At 47.0% G+C, this 21598-nt stretch overlaps 1 protein-coding gene across 1 annotated transcript in view; it reads right to left on the bottom strand.

Moving 5' to 3' along the window:
- MYO5B (myosin VB) overlaps positions 1-21598 on the bottom strand; it is a 90803-nt gene that overhangs the window by 11259 nt on the left and 57946 nt on the right. Inside the window, exons 21-29 of the mRNA XM_085322155.1 lie at positions 19335-19419; positions 18220-18368; positions 17426-17545; positions 16265-16402; positions 14720-14782; positions 9835-10074; positions 8908-9008; positions 1454-1652; positions 274-367 (exon numbers count right to left, since the gene is read on the bottom strand). Of these exons, the coding sequence (XP_085178281.1) occupies positions 274-367; positions 1454-1652; positions 8908-9008; positions 9835-10074; positions 14720-14782; positions 16265-16402; positions 17426-17545; positions 18220-18368; positions 19335-19419 (1189 nt within the window). The remainder of the gene's footprint in view (positions 1-273; positions 368-1453; positions 1653-8907; positions 9009-9834; positions 10075-14719; positions 14783-16264; positions 16403-17425; positions 17546-18219; positions 18369-19334; positions 19420-21598) is intronic.

The following is a 21598-nucleotide window of genomic DNA, read 5'->3' as shown; positions in this document are numbered from 1 at the left end:
AAAAAAAAAAAAAAAAAAAAGTTCTAGGCCCTCCAAGAAAGAGGAGAAGGGTAGACGAGTTGCATAAAATTTGAAGTCCAGGTAGAGTCAAGAAAATAACATACAATTAGACAGAAAAATCACAAGCACGGTGACCCTAGAGCAATGACCAGTAATTGCTGGGAGTGTGAGCAAAAGCCTTGAGCAGAAACGTGCAGTTCTCTAAGGCTGGCCAAAGAACTAAAACCAGAACGCTCTTCCCCGACCTGCAACCTCCAACAAAAGCAAAGTCACCTTCAAAATCTTGGACCTTCTTCATGTAAATCTTCAGCTGTTTCTTTAGCTTCTTTTCATTCTTTTCTAGCTTTTCTAGTAACTCTTTGAGATCCTAWAAAACAGAAGATATAATAGGTGTAAAAACAAAATAGAAAAAATAAAACAAAAATACCCCTCAGGCGGGCCAGCTGAGTAGGGCCAACCTACTTCCCAMAGGGACAATAGGGCAAACAACCCATCAAGCTCCTTCCAAGCATGGTCAGAAAGGAAGAGAAGTGACAGCTTTTAAAGCAGATTTCTCCAGGACTTTACTTTAAAGAATAGGTCACCCTGCCGTCTCCAGCAGTAACCTTCTGCTCCAGATATGGAGGTAGGGAGCCATGTCTTGACCAAGTCCTCCCTCCCTCTGACATGACCAGGAACGGACTTCCCCTCAGGTGCTCAGGTCCTTCTTGACTCTTYGTAAAGGTCTCACGACTCCTCTGCGTTATGGAGTGAAGCTGAACAAAAGCACCATATACAAACCACGCTTTCAATTTGGTTTTCAGTGGCAAAGCTTCCACTGCCTTCTATGGGGCTACGTAAAAGCTGCCTTGTTTTCCGCCAGCTCTACAGGATTTCTTGGTGCTATAAATCAAGTCCCGATACTGGGGCGGATAATTAATCACACAGAAGAGCAATAAAGCAAAGACTGTTTAGTTTTGCAGAAAGATGTACTTCCGACACAGCAGGGGCAGAGACAAATGGGACTCCTCGGGCTCTCCTTCCTCAACAGCCTGGAACCACTCCAAGTGACCACTACYGCAAGGACCCTCGCTGCTGTACACCTGTGTAGCCTACAGCAGGCCATTACTCATAACACATCAATCAGGGAATTTTATTCCTGCCTGTTATTTAAACAGTTCCAACGCTATTTAGACGCAATAAGAGTTGTTGAGCAGCCCTCACCACCAATTCAGGAGAGATCGACRTTCACTCTGGACAACACACACAGTTAAGGAGGTGAGAAGGGAGGGGAGTATGACCATCAGCTCTTTCCAGAGGGGCACAGGACCTCCCTCCTGCCAATTAATGCAAGTAAATGCAGGCAAAGCCCCCAGGACCTTATCCTCCCCTTCGTTTCCTGTCTCATCTCAGTCAACCCTRGTTTTCAACCCTTAGGCTGCAAAGGACAGCGGTTTTTAGTGCAGTCGCTTACCAGATTCTCGTTGGTGAGGCGCGTAATTTCTTGCTGAAGCCCAAACTCCACCTGGGCCTCTGGAGACAGCTGCAGGGTCTGCAGGAAGGCCTGCTGCTGTTTCTCCATCTCTTCCTTCATTGCCTCTACTTGGTTCTTCAAAGTTTCGACCTCCTCCTCGTGCTCTCTTCGCTGGTCCTGGAGCTGTGCTTCCAGCAACCTGAGGAAAAGCCCAATCCAACCATCAGTGATTTTGGCACCACGGCGGTAACTACTGCTTTGAGTCCAGATCCTCGAAGACAAGTCATCCTTGTCTATGTCCCCCGCGGGAGCTAACGGACCTCCCAGTGACTGACACACACACACACACAGGGGTGCTACGGCTGTCATTGCAATGCTACCTTACTATTTGCGATACTGAAGATTAAATCATGCATGGGATATGAACAAGCTCCAGACCGGCCCCTGAAGGCAAGGGCCTTGGAGAGGCAKCAGGACAGCCTGGACTCCAACCAGGCTCAACATGCCCAAAGCAGAACACAGCAACGCGAGTTCAGAGGGCAGCTGTGACCACAAGCATGCACAAAAGTCTTTGCGATTGCAAAGTCAGCCAACCGGTCAATCAACAAAAACGGTCATTAATCATTTACTTAAGTCTCATCTTCTACCTTGCGCAATGATCCAAAAATTCCAAGAGTTCCCTCTTTCTGCAGCTGTATCTCGGATTTGGGTCACTTTACTTTTCCCTTTGGCAAGAAGCAGATGCAGCGCAGGAGAACAGCACAGCCCCTGACCCGCAGGTTTTCCAAAAGCTCAGCGCGCAGAGGGCCGCTGTTCCCGGTTAAAGGAGCTGTAAGCAGCAGCTCCTGCTCTTGCAAACTGAACTACATGTAACGCAAGCTGCTCCTTCGGGTCAGACTGCCATGGGCTTCGTCTGCTGTTGCTGGGAGTTTTTAAAAGGGCAGAAGTCAAAGCCTTTTATTCCTTCCAGTTATTTGTACGACTGTTATTTCTTTAGCTTTGTTTAAAAATATATACATAGACACGTGTACCTCCGCTGCCTTTCATCACCTACCTGAAGGAAACTGCAAGAGGGAACTTTCTGTTCAGCTCCAGGCCGCCAGCTCCACAGTCACTGCTGACTTTACCAGGAGTTTTTAGCAGCAGGAAAAAAAAAATACTAACTGCCTTGCACGGTGCCACATGTGTGTACTAACACCGTGATACGCTGTGCTCAGAAGTCACCAAAGCCAGCCATTCCCCTGCTTTTCCATGGGTATCCCGCGGCTGCCTGGGGATGCCTGGGTTATGTAGGCTGGTTTGCAGAGGGTGGATGGGCAGCAAAGCCCATGTAACTGGAAATCAGGAACCCTTACGAGAGCTCCAAACTTTGCACCYGCAAACGGAGGGGAGCACTGCAAGCTCTCAGCCAACTCCTTCATGGAAAGGTTGTTGCCTCCCGTACGCATCCGCACTGGTGGGGTGCTGACAAACTCCAGCATCGCATGCAACCGCAACGGCCACGGAGAGGAAAACTCCGGCGTCAATACCTTGCCCGGGACGTGCCTCGACCGCTGAGCGGTGCCAGCGGGAAGAAAGCTACAACTCTGCTAGCCCTGCTGGTAAATTCATGCCTGTGAACTAGTTTCCTGCCAGCCACAATTCATTTTTTTTGTTTGTTTGATAGAGCACGTCGAAGGACGCTTGCCTTCTACGGAAGCTCTCTGGATGAAAAGCATTAATCGATATCTAATTTGGGTTTTTTGTTTGTTTTTGTTTCTTTTTGCTTTTAAAAGATCCAAATAACCCAACCTCTCTTCCTTTTCCCAGCAAAAGATACGAACGGATATTTTCTAACTACTAAAACATGGASCATTATGCATTTGGCCTCATAATCATGCTGTCAGGAGTTATAGTCCTTACAGGGTTGGAAAATACCAGCCCACCATGAAACGAACCACTAAGTACTTGCTACTCATTTTATTTCTTCATGGGAGTTCAGATTAACGATGAGACACCCTCAGAAACACGAGCTTCTTCTATAAACTTGGGTTCCTACCTTCCTTTGAAAAATAAACGAATCATCCCCATTTCTCTGGTCTGGAGATGTGAGACCCTCCCAGAAACACCAGTGCCTCCAGGAGGCCCCGAAGTGGCAGGTGGCCAGCGCCRTGCAAGGAAGGCACCACGCGGCCACCGCTCACCTCCCCTCTCGCTTCTCGGCCATGTAGCGGCGCGTGACCCTGGGGAGCGTGCAAGGCGGGCAACGGCGCGGGCAACGGCACGGGCACGGGCAGCCAGCTCCAGGGACATTCATGAATGGGAGAAAACGCTTTAGGGAGAGCTCTTCCATGGACGACAGCAGCTTGTTGGCGAAGGAAGAGGAAGAATACACAAAAGGGCAGGCAAAAAGGAGAATGGAGAGAGAAAGCAGTGGCGGGGGGGGGGGAAAGGAAAAGTATTTGACCTGGCAACTTGCTTTAAGCCTTGATAAGCCAAGCCGAGCTCTCCATCTTCATTGAGATAACCCCAGTCCTCAGTCTTGCTAGAAGTAAAGGACAGAAAGAGAAAACAAGAGGACACAGAAAGACAAAAGGTCAATTGCAACAGAAGGGGGRAAAAGTACAGAACCCTCATTGCATTTTTTTTTTTTTAAAAAAGAAAGCACGCTTTCATTGCATTGTATTTTCTATTCCACCATGCTAAATGAGATGAGAAGAACCACAGCCAGTTCATGAGGTCCCGGTTGTGCCCCACAGGACCCCTCTGACTAGTGTAGGTGTCTTCTCCCTCCACATCAATGACATCATTGCACCAGGCACTTCTGCAGCCCTTTCCTCACCGCTACTGACACAAACATCAAGTTCGGAGGGACCTTTGGAGACCATCTACTTCAACCTCCTGCTGAAAGCAGGTCTAGAAGAGATGCTGTGTATCATGATTTTTGAGATCTTTCTGTCTTTACCAAGACCACCAACTCTTGGGGACCAGAACCTGAGCTTTCATCTCTATATGGCCAAAATTGTTTCTCGTAGAATCRCAAGGAAACACTTAGAAGATGTACWGGCTAATCCAAAACTACATTAAAGTCACACGTTTAAAAATCAGGGGAGAGAAACAATGAACAAGAGTAGTAAGTGAGAGAACAGAAGACGGGACAAGGAACGAGGACAAGCCCTACGACAGGCTAAAGCAAGAAGAGCCATACTATCACRGCTCAGAAATGACATTAAGGCCCTACGGAAAGCCCTGGCTAACAGGGCGAACCCTCCTAGGGGAGAGGCACCTCATGCAGTTCAGGCAGAGTGTAAAACCCTTCAGAGCAGCCCAGCCTACGAGGCAAACAAGCAACACTGTAAAAACATGCACCTGTTGGACAACTGCGTCTGCATTAAGACTCTGGCTAGCATCATTATATTGGAGGAATCTATTTTGTCACGCTCYTTCCAGCACATTTCTTGTGGTTTCACCTAGTCCTGTTTTAAAAAACCCGCTGCAGGTGGGTACCTTACCCCTTTCTCTCCCAGATCTCCTTCAGTCTRGCAGGTGTCACCAACAGGACGTTCTTCTGATCACACAAGGAACAGCTTAGCTACTTCTTTTCTTCTGCACCAACTGTACTATTCTAAAAAAATCAATTCTCTGCCTTCTGCATCAATAGAGGGTTTCCTTGATCATCAAGTCAAACATAGGAGAGCCTTTCCTCCAAACAACCTTCAATTCAAACCACCCTTTGATGCTTTTTTCCTCAATTTCTTTCAGACCCATGTAAGATCCAATCTCTTTCACATCCCCCCAGGCAGAAAAATGCCCCAAAAATTCTCACTTCAGCAGCAGACATTTCCTTTTAACACTCTTTTTTTAAATTATGAAAGACAGGGAACTCATTTATCCTCTTTAATGAGGTGTGGAACACATTACAAGGAAATGAAGTGAGCCGGTAAACCTGACCAGCAACACTCGCTACTGCAAGATTTTCCTTGGTTTCAGCTTGCATTTAAAAGTTTTCTTTTTTTTTTCCTTTAGAAATAATAAAATAAAGTAAATCACTTAATACATCATTAAACTTCCAGAGAAAAAAGAGCCAAACCAAGATGCATCTCCTGTTTCAAAAGCAGGTGCAGCAGATGCCATCGCCTTGCAAGGAAAACTCTGCACATTTAACTGGAAAAACACAACGCATGAGCTTTCTCCTGCAAATTTTCACAAGACAAAAGCGCCAAGCATGCTGCTCCCAAACTGCACGCTTCAGGCCTGGCTCTGTCCTCGGGGCAGCATAATTCTCCCACTGGTAGAATTAATCTGTTAAAGTCATATCGATAGATTTAGGGGGAAAATCTTATTTTCACCCATATGCAGCAGGTTCCAAAAAGATCTACAGGCTGCTACATATGGGGGGGGGGGGGAGTTTATTGGACTGGTTTGGATCAATCTGCTAATTGGTCCTGTTTTGTTTCAGATAATTTTAACAAAACRTGTTTAGATGCTGAAAAAGCAAATAAAACCCCCAGGAAGGGTCTTTGCTATTTATTACAAACCATTAACCTGAGAATTCTCACCAGATGAGCAGCATTTTCACAAGACATATTTTCCTTTGAAAAATAGTTTTCCTTCCTTTTTAATCATATCTTTTATGGTCAACAAGGAGATCAACTCAAGCGGTGCCTTTATCCTGAGCTAAAAGTGCTCTGGGAAATAAGTGTTTAATCTGCATTCCTCAAATTCCTCAAGATGGAAATCACGGAGATTCCCTTCTGGAGGCCAATAGTGTGTGTGTGTATGTGGTGGGGGTGTTGTTTTTTTCTTTTTTTCTTTTATTTTTTGCTTCTCTCAAATAAGCCTGAATGAGCACCTGATTCCCAAAGTCCTCCTGGGACAGCAGCTGCTGACCTGCATTCTGCAAACCACATCCGGAAAAGGGAGAGAAATTCCTGTCCCAAATACTTCCCCCGCTTCTCCGTGCATCTGTACGCAAGGAGCTTAAAGGAGACGCACGTATAGCAAATCCCAGAGATGTTACTTTTAGCATCATAAGATAATCCGTCTCTTAACAAAAAATAAAGGGCACTTCATCTGAAAACGCAGATATGCTTTTTTTTTCTTAATTAAATGGGAAATTAATGCATATTGCACATTAGATACACCACAGAGCGGGAAGCAGTGATAAGAACAGAAGTATGGGTGAGCGGAGGTATGAGCCCTTGCACGTGAAGGCCTCTTCCAGCTGCAGAAGGAACCTGCACAGAGGGTCAGCACCGGCCATCGCCTTTGCACCGGGGCTGCGGGCGAGAGGCGCCAGCAGAAACCAGCCACCAGGTCTGCAGAAGTCCCTTCAAAGTGATCATAAAAGTCAGCTTTGGACATTAAGTCCGATGTGCTTTGAGCCATCAGGTTGCCTCCTCTGATGTCCCCACTTGGTCTTTTGGAAGCTCTATGTTTTGTTAAGAAAAAACTCCATAATCACAACAAGCTTGAAAGAAAGATCCCAGAACTAGCAGAGAGAACAAAGCTCACTTGGATTTACTTTCAGTTAGTGAAGCATAAAATTAGCTGGAAATTAAACTTGACGCTTTGTCCCTCCATCTCCTTGCAGTCAAAAGTCAGCAGGAAAAAAAAAAAAAAAATCAGAGCTCACTGTATTTATATGGGGCTGCTTTTAATTCCAGCTCGCCCTTGACCTGGCATCAAGGGGCTTTCCCCGAGACCAGGCAGCAGGACTTGCTCCAGGGGCAGTCTTTCTCCTTGTTTCCCTCATGCCGCATTGAAAAGATCCGGATTATACGCAGGTATAAAGTGACTAAAGGGCTGTCTCCCAYCGGGATAAAGCCGGGCTCCATCCCCAGCCGAAGCGGCTGGGGCAACCTWGGAGCAACCCTTCGGACCCCGGATTCCTCTCCTTCCGTCACGCTTTTGGGCTGTTAACAGGGTGGTTCTGTTAATCCCACGGGTTTATCACACTTGGAAGAGTGTTCATCTTTGCTTTGTACCAGGGCGCAGAGAAACGGGAGCGCTCCTCGCCGCGCCGCGGGAGGCGGACTGGCTCCTGCTCGCAAATGCCACTTCAAAAGCTCTCCCTTGAAATACTTATTGATTGAAAGATTGGAAAAAGAAAGTGGTTTTATTTCTCACGTTCAGGTACAGAAGCTACRTATGTACAGACTGCAAATTTGTGCTGGAGCAAGGAGGGAACGTTAATTTATACCCACAAATATAATAATCCACCTTCCCCCAGCGTTTGCTTCCATCTGTTTCATTGCTATCTGTTCCAGCCTACAACTTGTAAAGCGACTAAATAGACAAACAAATGCCCCTAAAAACACATAACAGGGAAACCCATGGCGATTAACAAGCCATCGGACAACTCACGGCAGAAAACTGCCATTTTTCCAGCCAAGGGCCATACAGGAGGCAAGCAAGAGCCAGGTATTCCTGGGGGGAGCAAGGAGAGGAAATCAGAGATCACACTTGGAGGCTGCAGAGCTCCCAAATCTCCTCCAGAGGCCAAAAAACGCAAAGGTCTGATTGCATGGAGCTTTTAAACCGCAGCTCGCTCGGGGGTTTGCAGGCAGAGAGCTCTGCAGTCTTTTGGAAAACGAGATCACTTTAGCGTATTTGATGACTTCTGCATTTCATTCCATCCTCACTGGCAGTACTATAGCTATTATATTTATGCTATTATATATAATAACGCTATTATATTTAACCTGCTAGCCAGAGATGGCATCTCCCCTCCAAGAGCTCCCTCCCTGTTACTGAYGGGGCTGAAACAGCGTAATTTTTCATATGACCCTCACAGGCAGTTTGCTTTTGCTCATGTTCATACAAGCATTAATAAAAATCCCATTACGTCACCAGCCTTCCCAGCTGGGGCTTCTAACAACCTTCTGCAACTAGTTCACAAAGTAAACTTTACAACGTAAACATAACCTCTCTTACTAGGAGGTCAGTAGTCCACAACAGTTGTATCTTTTTACTACCTTGCTGAATGCAAATTGCTTAGGAAGAAACCCTCAAACAACTCTATTTGTCAAATAAACAGGTAGAGAAACAGAGGCGAGCATTAAAATTCTTTGCAGTAAAATAAATACTTGCTTTAAATATTATCTTGCTGCTTAATCCATTTAATTTTATCCTCTTGCAAGACACTACTTTTTTATTTTAAGTTTTCCTGCATGGCTGCAAGGATTGATTTTATGGTCACAGTATAAACCCGCTGTTGTTACAGAGAAGGACGCGTGTCTGCAATATCAGCTCTCGCTATGGGAAAGCTGTAATCAAAGGGATGCTCTTGGCTCTCAGTTTAGATGCTGGAAAACCAGTAATGGGGCCCCAGCTTCACTGCCCATGCTCAGGCCAAGGTCCTGAACAGACTCCAAAAGCTGATAACAGTCCCCAATACCTTTTTTAGTTTTAGATGGTGTCCCATCATCTCTCATGGATTGGTCACCCTCTCCCCCTGCCTGGGCCACACTTACCGGTTCGTCTCACACATTCCTTGGTAAGCCTCGATTGCGTCCTCCTGGTCCACGTGCTTGTCGCTGTTGGGCCAGCTGGCATGGGTGTTGATGCTTGCTTCCTAAATAAAACACACAAAACACAGCAACGTGAATTCCAGCACATTTCTCCACGTCTTTCCAAGCTCCTAATACTAAACACCTCCCAGTCATATTCAACAGAGCCTCCTCGGGGCACCCACGAGGCTGTCAAGTTTCTAGGGGTTCATACGCATGCAGACAGGAATGGCAGAGGTGAACAGCTGGAGGAAGGGCAGGACGAAGATAAAGGTGGCGTGTGGCCTGAAATATTAAACATGCTAAAACCTCAAAGAAACGTAGGGTAGTGAATTAAGAAACCCAAATGAGAGTTTCGGAAAATACATCCTTTGATCAGAATAGCCCCTCTAAACAGAAAAGCCCTCAAACAAATGAGATGGGCCAAGCTCTCTTCTTATGTTCATCCAAGCAGAGCCACATTTGACCCACACCAATATCACATGGGTCAATTTGGTCCAGAGGCTCTTTTTCATCATCACATCTCCTTGCAGAAAAATGCAGTTGTCAAAAAATATCACCTGGACCAYCTCAGACAACCATACTCGGAGGTACCTCTGTCAACCATACCTGGGATGGAGAATTTTTGCCTTGGTGTGAACTGTCTAGGCTTTGCCAGTGGTGTCAAACACCTTCTAGCACCACTGACTACCAAGGGATACATGGTCCTGGCCTGTCTGAAATGAATCATGGGCCACTGCTTATCCAGAGGATGTGCCTCCTACAATCCCTGACCTATCCTGATGCCCAAAGCCTACYAAAGCAGAAATGTTATCTATTGCTCAGGCAGGCAGTGGTTTTTCAGTGATAAAACAGCAAAGGGTGGGGGGAAAGAAAGATCCTCTCAATTACCATGTTTTTGCCTGTCTCTTTTTGCTGGGCCGCTTTCATAATCTGCGTCCTCAGGATAAGAACCTCTTCTTTCCGCACTTCCAGCTCTTCGTTGGCCGACTTCAGCTGGTTCAGCAAGAGGCTGTAGCTGTCCTGGATGTCGTTGGAAGAATTGTTCTGGGTCGCCCGCTCCACAATAGCCTTCCTCAGCTCGTTCAGCTCATTTTTCAGTTTCTTGTTCTCTGATTCCAGTTCTTGCCTCTGTAAAATACCAAGCCATTACCCGGCTTAGATAAACTGCCCCATCYGTTTTGGTTATGCCTCTAACGTAACTCCATTACCGATGAACGCAGCTGACTGTGCAGTTCATGCCAGGCTGAGGATTAGGATTTTGGTATCAAGTTAGGCCAGAAACAATTTCTGCGTCTTCCCGCACCTCAGCTCCTATCAGGCTGCAATCAGGAGCCTGTCGCCACTTAACAACGCTACAAAARTGACCTAGGGGAGAATTCCTACTTGTTGATGCTATTTTTAAGCGCAAAGCATTTAGAGAGCCTGAACACGTTTGCTTTTTTTCCATCCTCGTTCCTTCCCAAACAAGGGATCACTGCAAAAATTCCACCTTGCTCCTCATTACAGACAAGCCCGAACCCCCGATCCTACGCAGCCCTTCCCCRGGCTCGTTTCCAGTTAGGTGAGCTGCAGCTCTCCAGACCCCCCTCCGGCTTAGCTAGCCGCCCTTGTTGCAGTTCTCCCCCCGATCAACATTTGGAGCCGGAGGATGTCCTCGCCCCACCACGTTTGAAGGACAGGGACAACGCCGACCTGCTTCTCTTGAAGAGCGATGCAAGAGCATTGCCATTTTTGCTGAGACGGCCGAAGCTCTGATCTGCTTTAGCGTGATGGGGGAAGACAGGATTAACGAAGTCTGAGCCAGAACGGCCCGGGGGGACCTTCCYCGCCTTCCCCCCAAGCCCCCGGCCCGAGGCTGGCAACGCCAAAAGCAGGCAGGTACCGCAGCCACCGCGTCCCACTATTGCAAAGCAAAACAAATTTGAGACACAAGCAAGGCAAGAACCTAATTTGTGACCGATTTGAGGCCAGGTCTCCCCGAGGGACCGACCCCCACGGGAATTCCCAGTGTTTGCAACAGTACAAGCTTCTCCCTCCCCAAATCCGAGTGCTTCTCTCCCTCCTGCCTTTTGACTCTTTCTGTGGTATTCTCATCTGATCCCACTCATCCACGGGAGACCCACCTCACGATCAGCTTTGGCTGAAGCAAGCTACCGGATCCGAAATGACTGTACAATTTGAGCAGGGGTGCTGATGGCACAGCTGCGTAAGCCTCATTTCCACAGGCAACCAGGGGTATAATTACAAAACCCTTACAAATTATAAATAGCATGCTATATAGCAGCAGAGGTGTGAACAGAATAGCCGATCTGGCATACGGACAGACAGCATGCTCCGAGCAGAACAAACACCACCATTGACAGAGCGTCTCCAGGTACTTTATACCATCTGCCATTAAAAAAAGAGGAAGAGAGAAAAGAATTTGATCCTGCAATTCCTCCATATCCAGTGATGTTGTAGTAAGATCACCTCCAGCAGAAAACATCTTCTCATTCCCTTCTTAGACAAGAAGTAACGACCCCACACATTGACTGCCACTTCAACCCACTGTGCTCCTTGATGGGCTTCAGGCATGGGATGATCTCCAGATAGACATTCAGATCTCTCTAGGCACAGGGGGGATTTTATTATATAACGTTAAGGAGCCTGCCCTCAAGGAGGACCGACCGTCCCCTGTCCCAACACCTACAGCAATCAGAGATGTGAAATGGGTACCCAGCCCTACCAGCACTGGAAAAATAACCTCACCCTTCAGAAAGGGGCTTATCCAGCAAGGCTAGGGAAGTGTCAGCCTCTGGAAATCAGAGGGCAGTGCTGCCATACTAGGAATTTGCCTTCTTTTCTATTTCTGGTACTTGACAGGGGAGGAAAARAAACCTGGAAGCTCACTTAATGACGAGTTTAAAAGTCTAAGGGGATGCAACAAGCATCTGAGCTGTGCGGACAGCGAGAAACCAAATTATGCACTGGGCTCTTGCTAGGGACACAAAGTCATTGCAAGGATTCCTTGGGGCCTTCCTCCCCACTCCCACTCTCCCAGCCAGAAAAAGCAAGCCAGAAAATACATTTTTCACTGACAAACCTTTTGCTGTACAGACATAACGCAGGGACACATCTCCTATCTGAATCTCCCCACGAGAATAGATGACCCTGCCTCGCATGCCTCCAGCCCTGCTTCATGGCCAACTCAACACCTGCCTGGGCACATTTTGGGACAGCATCTACTGAAAACTATTTATTTATTATAAACGATACATAACTTACACCTGCTTTAAGCACATCTCTAATTAGTCCAATAAGTTTGCACTACAAGAAGCCCGTAATTCAGAGGTACCCCTTGAAGGACCTGAGGACCCTGGCTCACTCACACTTCCTTTGTGCAATATCTGCACTGAGGGGTCGTGCATGTCAAAAATCAGTATCTCAGTATCAAGCAAACAGAAGGTTTGAGTACTGAACAGCCATGAAATATTGTTGAATAAAGGCCAGGCAATCTCATTCTGCGAGCGGCTTCAGGGCTACATCTCAGTGACTAGGAAGGATGACTGCAAGGAGGATTTGCAGGATAGATGCAAAAGGAACCGACGCCAAACCTGCGCTAAGCAAGCATAAACACCCCTCCCAGTGCTTGCCCAGCAGCTGCTACCACACAGACATCCAGAAATGCTCTTACACCCAACAAAACTGTTCAACCAAACTAGACAAACGGGCAGATACCACTTTGTGAAACACCATTTCCACCACCATCCCAGCAGTGCCCAAACTGACTTCTATATTTTATGCATATTTTAAAATGTATGTATCTATAAATATACTTACATTTATACTGTTTATAAACAGTATACTTACATTTATACTGTTTATTCATATTTACTGAGAGGTTGTGGAGTCTCCTTCTCTGGAGATATTCAAAACCCACTTGGATGCAACCCTGTCTAACATGCTCTAGGTGACCCTGCTTGAACAGGGGGATTGGACTAGATGATCTCCAGAGGTCCCTTCCTGATTCCATGATTCTGTGAAATTCAACTAATGTGCCAGGACCCAAAATATGCTGTTATACAGCCAGTCCATGCAATGTGTGACTGCCAACCAGAAAGTTTAACTTCATAACCAGTTGTGTGTATTTGCTGGGCATCTGCCAGCTGTTTCCTATAGCACGCAGGAGGAAAAGAAGAATTGGCAGAGAGGAGGCCCAGGAGAGTTTGTCTTTCTCTTACTGAGCAGGGTATTGAATTAAATCAGTCTCTCAGAGTTGCTGCTCATTGCCGCAACCCTCAGCTCAGTTTCATGCAACTCCAAAGAGAAACTTGCAAAGGATCCAAAGGGATCCTTGCAGAGAAGCTGTTGTCTTGCAACTTCACTTAAAGAATATTCTGAGAAGCTCTATTTCTTTGCAAGTGCATTTTCCACCTGTTTCAGGCCAAGCATTAAAAAATTATGAATTTTTGCAAGCAAACTACCTACCTACTGCTGTAAAAGCGTATTACTGAAGTTTGCTAAATAGGAACSCAGAAGCCAGAATGAATGTTTTTCAATTGAACTTGCACCAGAGTCAAAACATGAYGAAAAGATTTAACTCATGGAAGTATTAGAACTCTAGGAGCCACTTGAGAAGCTGGCACTTYTAACCTGCGGGGTTTTCCCATGCCAAACTGCTTCTTTACTGGGCTTCACAACTTCAAGAGACTTTAAGCTTTTGTAGCTGTGTTTAACCAGTGACACTTGGGCAAGTYCCTGCCGTGCTGCTCTTCCAGCAGCTGTGCAGGGATATTGAGGACACTTAGCAGGCATCAGCCAGGAACCACGTGTCTGACATGTGCAATCAAAATACCGCATTCAGAGAATGAAAAACAAATGGACTAAGTGCCGAAAAAGCTACTRCTGGAGATCTGCTGTTAGTGAGGACTGAACATAAGTTCTTGTCATCTCTAATTTCCGTTTTGTTGCACCCTTAGGAGGAGATAATGCAGATGTTAAAAATGGGTATTAKTACTGTCAGATGGTTTAGTATGAAGCTACTCTGGGTAACACACGCCCCCCTGGACTTCTCAGCTATACCTCAGTTTTTGTTAGAGGGATAGAGGTCCGACATTTAGGTCTGCAGTACAAAAAAGAAACCCTTACAATCCAGGAAACCAGTTCTCCAAGGATGAGCAAGGTGTAAGGATCCATAACAGCAAGGACCRGAAGCATTTGGGTACAGAATGGGAGGACCACCCATCTCCTCTAGAGGATGAGGATCCAGATGGCAAAGCTGGCAAAGGGGCAGGTAAAGTYTTCCTCCCAAGAGGAGAGCCCAGCCTGACATGTCAGACACCCAAGGAAAGCGGACAAGCAGTGGAGAGGTCAAGCCTGGGCCAAAACATGCCTCGGGCTTCATCTGCAGGAATTTGCAACTATGGCTAGGCAAGCTGCAGAGACCAATAGTATCATATTAAGGCAAATCAAGGTTTTCCACTGGGCAAAAGCAGAGTCATGGTGAGGAGGGGTGAAGCAGACACGAGCCCTTTCACCGCACATAGGCTTGTTCCTGCTGCGGATGCCTCTGAAACAGGTAGAGCAGCAGCAGAACAGACACTGCCCCAAGGAGACACATCAGCGGCTGCTCCCCAGGCCGAGGAGCTAAGGCAGTCTTCCACACGGCCACACAGTTGCAATTCCCGACTGACAGATCCGGGCACAGGAGGGTTTGATTCATTACCACTGTCAGGTCACTCAGCTGGTTGGTAGAGGCAGGCAAAGGCGACAGCGCTACATACACGTTCCTCACCTTCAGACTGTTGTAGGCAAAATCTTCGTGGTCTGAAGCCATTTCTGTCTTCGTCTCAATTACCTGCGAGGATTAAAAGAACAAACTTGTGTTTGAGAGCAGCCTGAGGAACTGGCCAATTCCACCACAGGCTGAGCAAACAACGTACTACAAATTGACATTCAGCAGTGGTTCCCTTCCAAGCAGCACTCTTCTCCTGAAACATTTCTCTAACACTAAAGTAATAAATTCAATCCCAGCCCAACTCCTGGCAYGGCAGCTTGACTCGAACTAAGCGAAATTCAGTGTAACATCACTTCTGATGCCCTAAAGCAGGGCCAGGATCGCACACAGAAAGGCAGAAAGGACACCAAGCCCATGTAGCTCCTCAGTGCTCCTCTTGCGGAGGCGCAGCGGTAGCTTTCTCTCCCCTTTAAATGGAGGAGGAAAGCTCCCGGTTCCCTAACAGAATCCAACATCTAAGCTTAGATACCTAAAGGTAGACCTGCAGCTTGCCCTGCCTATGGAAAAACAACTAGCAATGACTTAAGCCTTGAATTCGTCTCATACGAGCTCCACCTAGACAAAATCTGGTGGAAGACTTCAGGAGAAAATGGTTTAATCTCTCATTAATGCCTTAAGGACTGCGGCTTATTGTAGCTTCCAAAGAAGTGCAGTAATTAAAGGAACAATCTTCAACATACTGGTAGGAAATCTTTTTTTATTTTATTTTTTAATTTCTTCTTTTTATTAGCAGGCTCTGTAACAATGATGAGAGACGAGGGAAGCGCATTTCCTGCTCCATGACACCACGCACATGGTGATGCCACTTCAGAGCGTGCTGTCTCCCCACAGACCGCGTGAACCAGCCACGAGGCTCCAGCTGCAGATATRTATGTGCGAGAACTGCCGCTGAAAGCCCCTCACAGAGGGCGCCAAGAGATGGCAACCAGGTGTTATTCCCTATTCATGACTGGCAGGATGATGTAGGTATTTGGAAAGAACATATCACTTTTCTGGGGATGTCTCCAGTCATAACAAGGAGACTGATAGATCCTACAGTCGTGTTAGCCCATCCTAAGAGATGTTCTCTCAGAGAACAGACACCCAAGTTACTCTGCTGATTTCCTTTCCTCCAAAATCAATGGGAGAGAGGCAAGTTGAAGGGCTACATAAAGCCTCCTTTTTCTATGCACTTTATGATAGCAGGAGGCAAGTACGAACTCAAGGAGACTATGCAGCCAGAGCTGCATGAGCGGTGGAGGATTGCTAGCACCTGGACTTTCCCTCTTTGAGCCTCCAGGTAGGAGAAAAAGCCCCCAAAACTCCTCACAGAGCTGCTCTGACATTGCTGCCAAGGGATAACACGGGCTCTTCCTTCTCTGTTCCACCATCCTGCTGTCCTTAGCTGCCAGAGAGGTTTCTCCCCATCTCCCTGATGGATTTGCTGCCCCATGACTGGGGCTCATCACGCAAACCTGAACTCCTAAACCGTGTGTCCTCAGGCTGCCAYGGGAAGCCAATGCAAGCATGAAATACCAGCATCAGTGCAAAGACATCTCTTACCTGGGCTTTCTTGCCTTCCTGCTCCTTTTTCTCCAGCTGGGTTTGCAGTTTCTTCCTCTCCTGCTCAAGCTCCCTCACTCGCTTCTGCAGCTTGAGGAAGAGTGTCATGTCCATGGCTGCTTTCTCCATCCCAGCCTCCTGGGAASAGGGCAGGGGAGAAAGGGGAAGACCTCGATGGAGTTTTACAACCACACACCACACGTGGTGCACGCTTCTCTATCACCTGCCTCTTCAACCTTTCTGCAGCARTCAGCTGCAGAAGGAGTTCACGCCACGGGCACTGAACTGCTCTCCTTGGTCCATTTTACACTGATCTGCTGCAAGTGACTTTTAGTTGTAACAGCACAGAACCAGACAGCAGACAATAGTTCTAAGCCCAACCTTATCCATAACCTTTTAAGGCAAGTTACTGCTTTCTCCAAGCTACATACACCTGTAAGGGGTTTCAAATCTCAGCCAGTCATTTTTTTTTTAATTGGCACCTTTAACCTATATTAATTAGATCTAAATATCTCAAGCAAAGTACAGTCCTGCCAGCGGGAGGGCAGACCCCAGGAATGCTCATTCCCTGTCCATGCTTAGCATGCTCCTAAGTCATGAAAATGGAGTTCAAAAAGTTGCCTATTCACACAAAGCACAATCGCTTTCCTTTCCCCCAAGGCTTCTTGATTAATTATTCTTGATAGAATAATTCATGATATCCTTATCGGCATTGAAGGATTGTTGATTACGGCAACTGCACCGGCCAGCAAAGTATTTGTCACGGCGAACGGGAATGAAAATGCTCAGGGCAAGGAACTCTAATCCTGGTGGAGGAGACTCCCTGTATAGATGACATTGCCCTCAGCACTAGTAATAACTGACAGCAAYTACAGCTTGGGTGCATTTTCATAAGTCTTTAAGCCGGCCTGGGCATAACACAGCACTGTATTATTTTTAGAGCCTGTTTAAGCCTGATCCACCAGCGAGCAAGTGTTCGCTACTGCACCGCCACCTTACAATCCCTTGCAAGCAATTAGCAGGGTATTTCTGCTGTGCAAAAGCCATGTTCCCCGGTGCCGCCGTGCTCCAGCCCGTGCTCCTCCCGCGTGCTCCCTGCACAGCGAGACCTGCGGCACTCAGTCCCCCAAAACCAGGAGCAGCCTGCCCAAGTCACTGTACCTCCACTTGCTGAATTACATCCTCAGTGTCCCCCAGCTCRGAGGTCGATATCGATGGGTAATTGGAGTCGGACTCCAAGCTGCTTTGGTTGGACGGGTTTCTCCTGTGCCCCGGAGCTTGCTGTCAAAGGATGCAGACACGAAACGCACACAGCACTTTAGGAAGGGAATACTTTTAAACAACATCCTTTAAAATAAATTTTAAAACGATGTAGAAGCTTCATTTAAATATTATTCTGCATGAATTAAAGGTTGCTCAGGATACCAGATGCTGGTGAATGTGAACGTGCAAATCTGAGCTCATGATTTCTGCTCTCTGCAGCACGAGGGGCTTCCTCCAGACACTCAGCTTTCCAGCTCATCAGCAGCATGCTTTAATTAYCGTGTAGTTTTCAGTGTTTCTAAAATTTTAGCAAAGCTGAATGTAAAGACTTGGCTTCCAGATTTCAGAAGCCTAAGATTTTCTTTAATTCAACACCTACTTGACATGTCAGCATCACTGACATCACCAAAAAAAAAAAAAAAAAAAAAAAAAAAAAAAGAGCCAGCTTTTGCCAAGATGCATAGAAATCTCTACACTGCTATCAGAGAGGCTGGAAAGATCAGTGTCCTTTCTCAAGGAATGTACATGCTTTGGCTTCAACAGAGACCTTCAGTCTCAGCAACACCAAGCACGAGCTGCCCAATAGCATCAGTTTGGCCAAACGTTTGGGGGATCAGTGAGTCACGTTATCCCACTACCAACATCGCGCCCAGGATGGAACAGAACAGGGGTAATTTCAGGACTTCTGTTACCTTTATAATAGTAATTTCATCCCTCAGGTTGTCGTATCTCTGCTCTAGCCTTGAATACTCTTTCACCAGGTTCTGATACCGAGACCTCTCTTCTTCCAGCTCTTTCTTCATCTGGAGATCTTCCTCCCCTGTGTTTCGTGCAAATTCATCTTTAAAATAAGAAACAGCAACAGAGAATTGTAATCTCCACTCCCGAATGGACTTCTTGTACATATGTGCAACAACGCCGACTAATTCACACACCGTTCTCTGCCAAGAGCCCTTAACTCACATATAACCTTTCTCTCRCATTTATAGACTCTAATAAAATCCAGCTCTTCCCGCTTGCTGTTTGGAAGAGCCCCAGCTCTTCTGCTCCAAGAGCACAGCCCTCTCCCAGCTGAGTTAATGAAAATCTCCATCACCTGCAAAGCAGTTCATCTATGCTCCTAGGCCAGTCACAAACCTGCTCACAAGTAAGAGCTGCACATGATGGAAACACACTCATGTTTAAGAAGTGCTGTGGGTGTTCACTGCATTTCAAGACATTTCTCTCTATTCCCCCTGCCACCATCACCAGATCTAATACAGGAACAGCTCAGCAGCAGCAGCTCTTTCTCACGCAAATGTCAACCCTTGACTACTGTAAGATTGCAGTGGCTTAAATTATTTTACATGTAAATAAATTCCTTCCGTGGAGAAAGTCTCTTTCTGATGCTCCAAAGAGCATGCTTACAGAGGCCAGGAATAAGTGGTAACCGGCCCACTGACGTGACCCAGGAAAACTTTCAGCCCAGACCATTTCAGGAATTCAATTAATACTGCGGCCCCAAGCGACCTGCACAACCCAAGCAAAACGAGCTGCAACGATGAGGGTGAGCGTGACCATAAACCCTGCTATTCGACCCGGCTAGGGGCTCAGCAGACCCCCCCTCAACTTCACCTGCCAAAATTGCAGCAACTGGGGWAAACAAAACGGGAGAAGCGCCAGGCGCGTTAGGAGAGCTTTGCCTTGGACACCCGTTGGCTGAGGAGCTTTGGCCGTGCTCGCGCTTCCTTGGCGGCCGGGGCTTTGCCCGGACCGTTACCTCTGCGGGCTCCTCGCCGCTGTAAAGCCATCGGCYCCTTCTTCTCACCTTGGGGTTGGCTCAGGATCCTGCGGTTCAGCTCCTCCTTCTCCCTCTTCAGCAGCGCGTTCTCCTCCTCCAGGTCCGATATGCGCTGCGAAACAAGGCAGAGCRTTAGCGCGAGGGGCAAAGCCTCTTCACGCCGCTTAATTTACACCTGGCAGAAAACGAGAGGTTCTTTTTTCCCCAGGTTTCCTTTGCATATCAGGAGTCGAAGCGTACGACAACCCTGCTGCAACAACAGAGACAAACTCTTCTTTTCCTAAGTAATCCTCCCCCTTAAATTAACATTTTCTGCAGAAGCTTGTAAATATACTGAATGGGCCAGACTGGGCAACCACCACCCGCAGGAGTGAAATTCCTGCRGCTGCCGAGGCCACCGCGGCAGGGGCTCGTTCCCACCCCGCAGCGGGTCTTATCGCCCTCTTCAAGTCGTAGCAGCCACTCAGGCCGGGAAAGGACACGGTTTTCGCCCCATATTCCTCGCGTGAATTTGCTGACTCAAAGAGCTGTTCGCCGAGCATCTGCGGGGCCTTGGGGACAGCRGCGCTGCCGCTGCAGAATTTGCAAAAATCCGCAAAGGTGACAGCAAGGTGCCGAAATAGGAAAGGGGCCGTGGCGGGGGGAACGGACGCAGCTTTACGCCTAGAAAAATAAAACCTGCAGGATTTCAGCTAGGAGGAGAGACAGGACACGCTGCACCTACCAGTCGGCTAAGGGAAATTAAGAGGAACAGAGATGCCAGGAGTAAATGGGAAATCTGTTGACTGTTGCGAGCAAGATATCCCTTCAGAGGGTCGCGGCGCATGTGAACGCCGTGGAAGCCGAACGCTAAATATTTCAAGCTTTTTGTAACTTTACACGTTTCCCACTTCATGCAATAGTGCAGTCATTTTAACACAAGTCTCCTTCCTGCTACTTCAAAACCTCCAGCAGGGTAAGGCCCGCTTGGCCTGGGGCTTTCAGTGCTACCAGAGAAACACGTACCTCAATTACTGACACCAATAATTGCCTAGCAAAAATTAATGACAGCATGAGTTCTTCTAAATACTGATTTTTTTTTTTTAACTAGCTTTTCATTTAAAATGAAGGAAAGCAAGGCTACTTATCACAGCACACAAATACCGAAGCTAATAGCGGCCTATCCTGTAATTTTGTCCAACGTGGGGAATTTTGATGCATTCAAAGGTATTATTTTAAACACGCTGAAAGCACAAAAGCATCGCGTTATAAAGCCAAGCACGTTGCTATGGTTAAGCAGAACGATTCTGCTGCACAGGGGAGCAAATTGCTACCCAGCCCCAGCGTCCGGCCACTCTCTACGCCTGCCCCGCTGCATCCCGCCGCCAGCGGAGAAAGCAAAAAGGAGAAAAATCTCAAGTTGCCGGAGATGAACGACCTGGAACGCACCGGGGTTCATCTCCAGGAATAACAATTTGCTGCCACCACGAGAYGAGCGATACAGGCAGCCCGGCTGGCGGGCGGTCCCAGCACACGCCTTGGTCTTGCAGGCGAGCAAGCTCAAAAATTTAGCAGATATATATATATGTACCTATATACATACATATACACACACACATATATATAGCATGCTTTAATTTTGATCATAACATAGAATTGGAAGGGTTCTTCTAAAATGAGGGCAACAGAGAAAAAAGAGATTAAAGGGCTTCTTCCCCCCTCCTCAATAACAAAGTTGGCTCAGAGACTGCAAAGCCTCCCCATCTCCTAGCCATTTCCAGTAGGCTTTTGGCTGGCTTAAAAAAACAATTTTTGACAGCAAAAATAATTTTATAGCGCACACACATTCACAGCAACCATTCCAGCGTTTCGCTAGCTGCTTCCCAGTGCGAACAATCTTTAAAGAGGCTGGACAGGGGTGATGGGCAGCGAAGCTGCATTTTGGTCTTCCCTATCGTGCCTGTGCCCGATGGATGTAATTGAAAGCTAAGTCAGAAGTGAGAGTCTACACTGCTCTGTAGAAATGGAAACAACTGCTATGCTCTATAATTAAACCATTTATAGTCAAGGAAAAGTAGGTAATGTTTGCCCTGCTGTAGGCACTTTTAAAGCAAGGGGAAGCTTTTGCTTTGTCTTTGTGCTTTTGGAGATCATTGCTTGACTGGCCATTAAATCAACCTTTCTTCTAAGTACTCGAAGGGGATTTGCAATCAAGAGAAAAAAAAAAAGTATTAGTTTTTTCCCCAGCCTCATCACCTGCAAAATAAAGCAGATCTAAACACTGGTGCTGTGACTAACTAATGAAGTGTGCC

Source organism: Rhea americana, unplaced genomic scaffold, assembly GCF_003343005.1.
Source record: "Rhea americana isolate MKP2758 unplaced genomic scaffold, rheAme1 scaffold_75, whole genome shotgun sequence".
Classification (NCBI taxonomy): domain Eukaryota; kingdom Metazoa; phylum Chordata; class Aves; order Rheiformes; family Rheidae; genus Rhea; species Rhea americana.
Note: the sequence above shows the minus strand (reverse complement) of the source record. Positions and strands in the feature narration are given on the sequence as shown.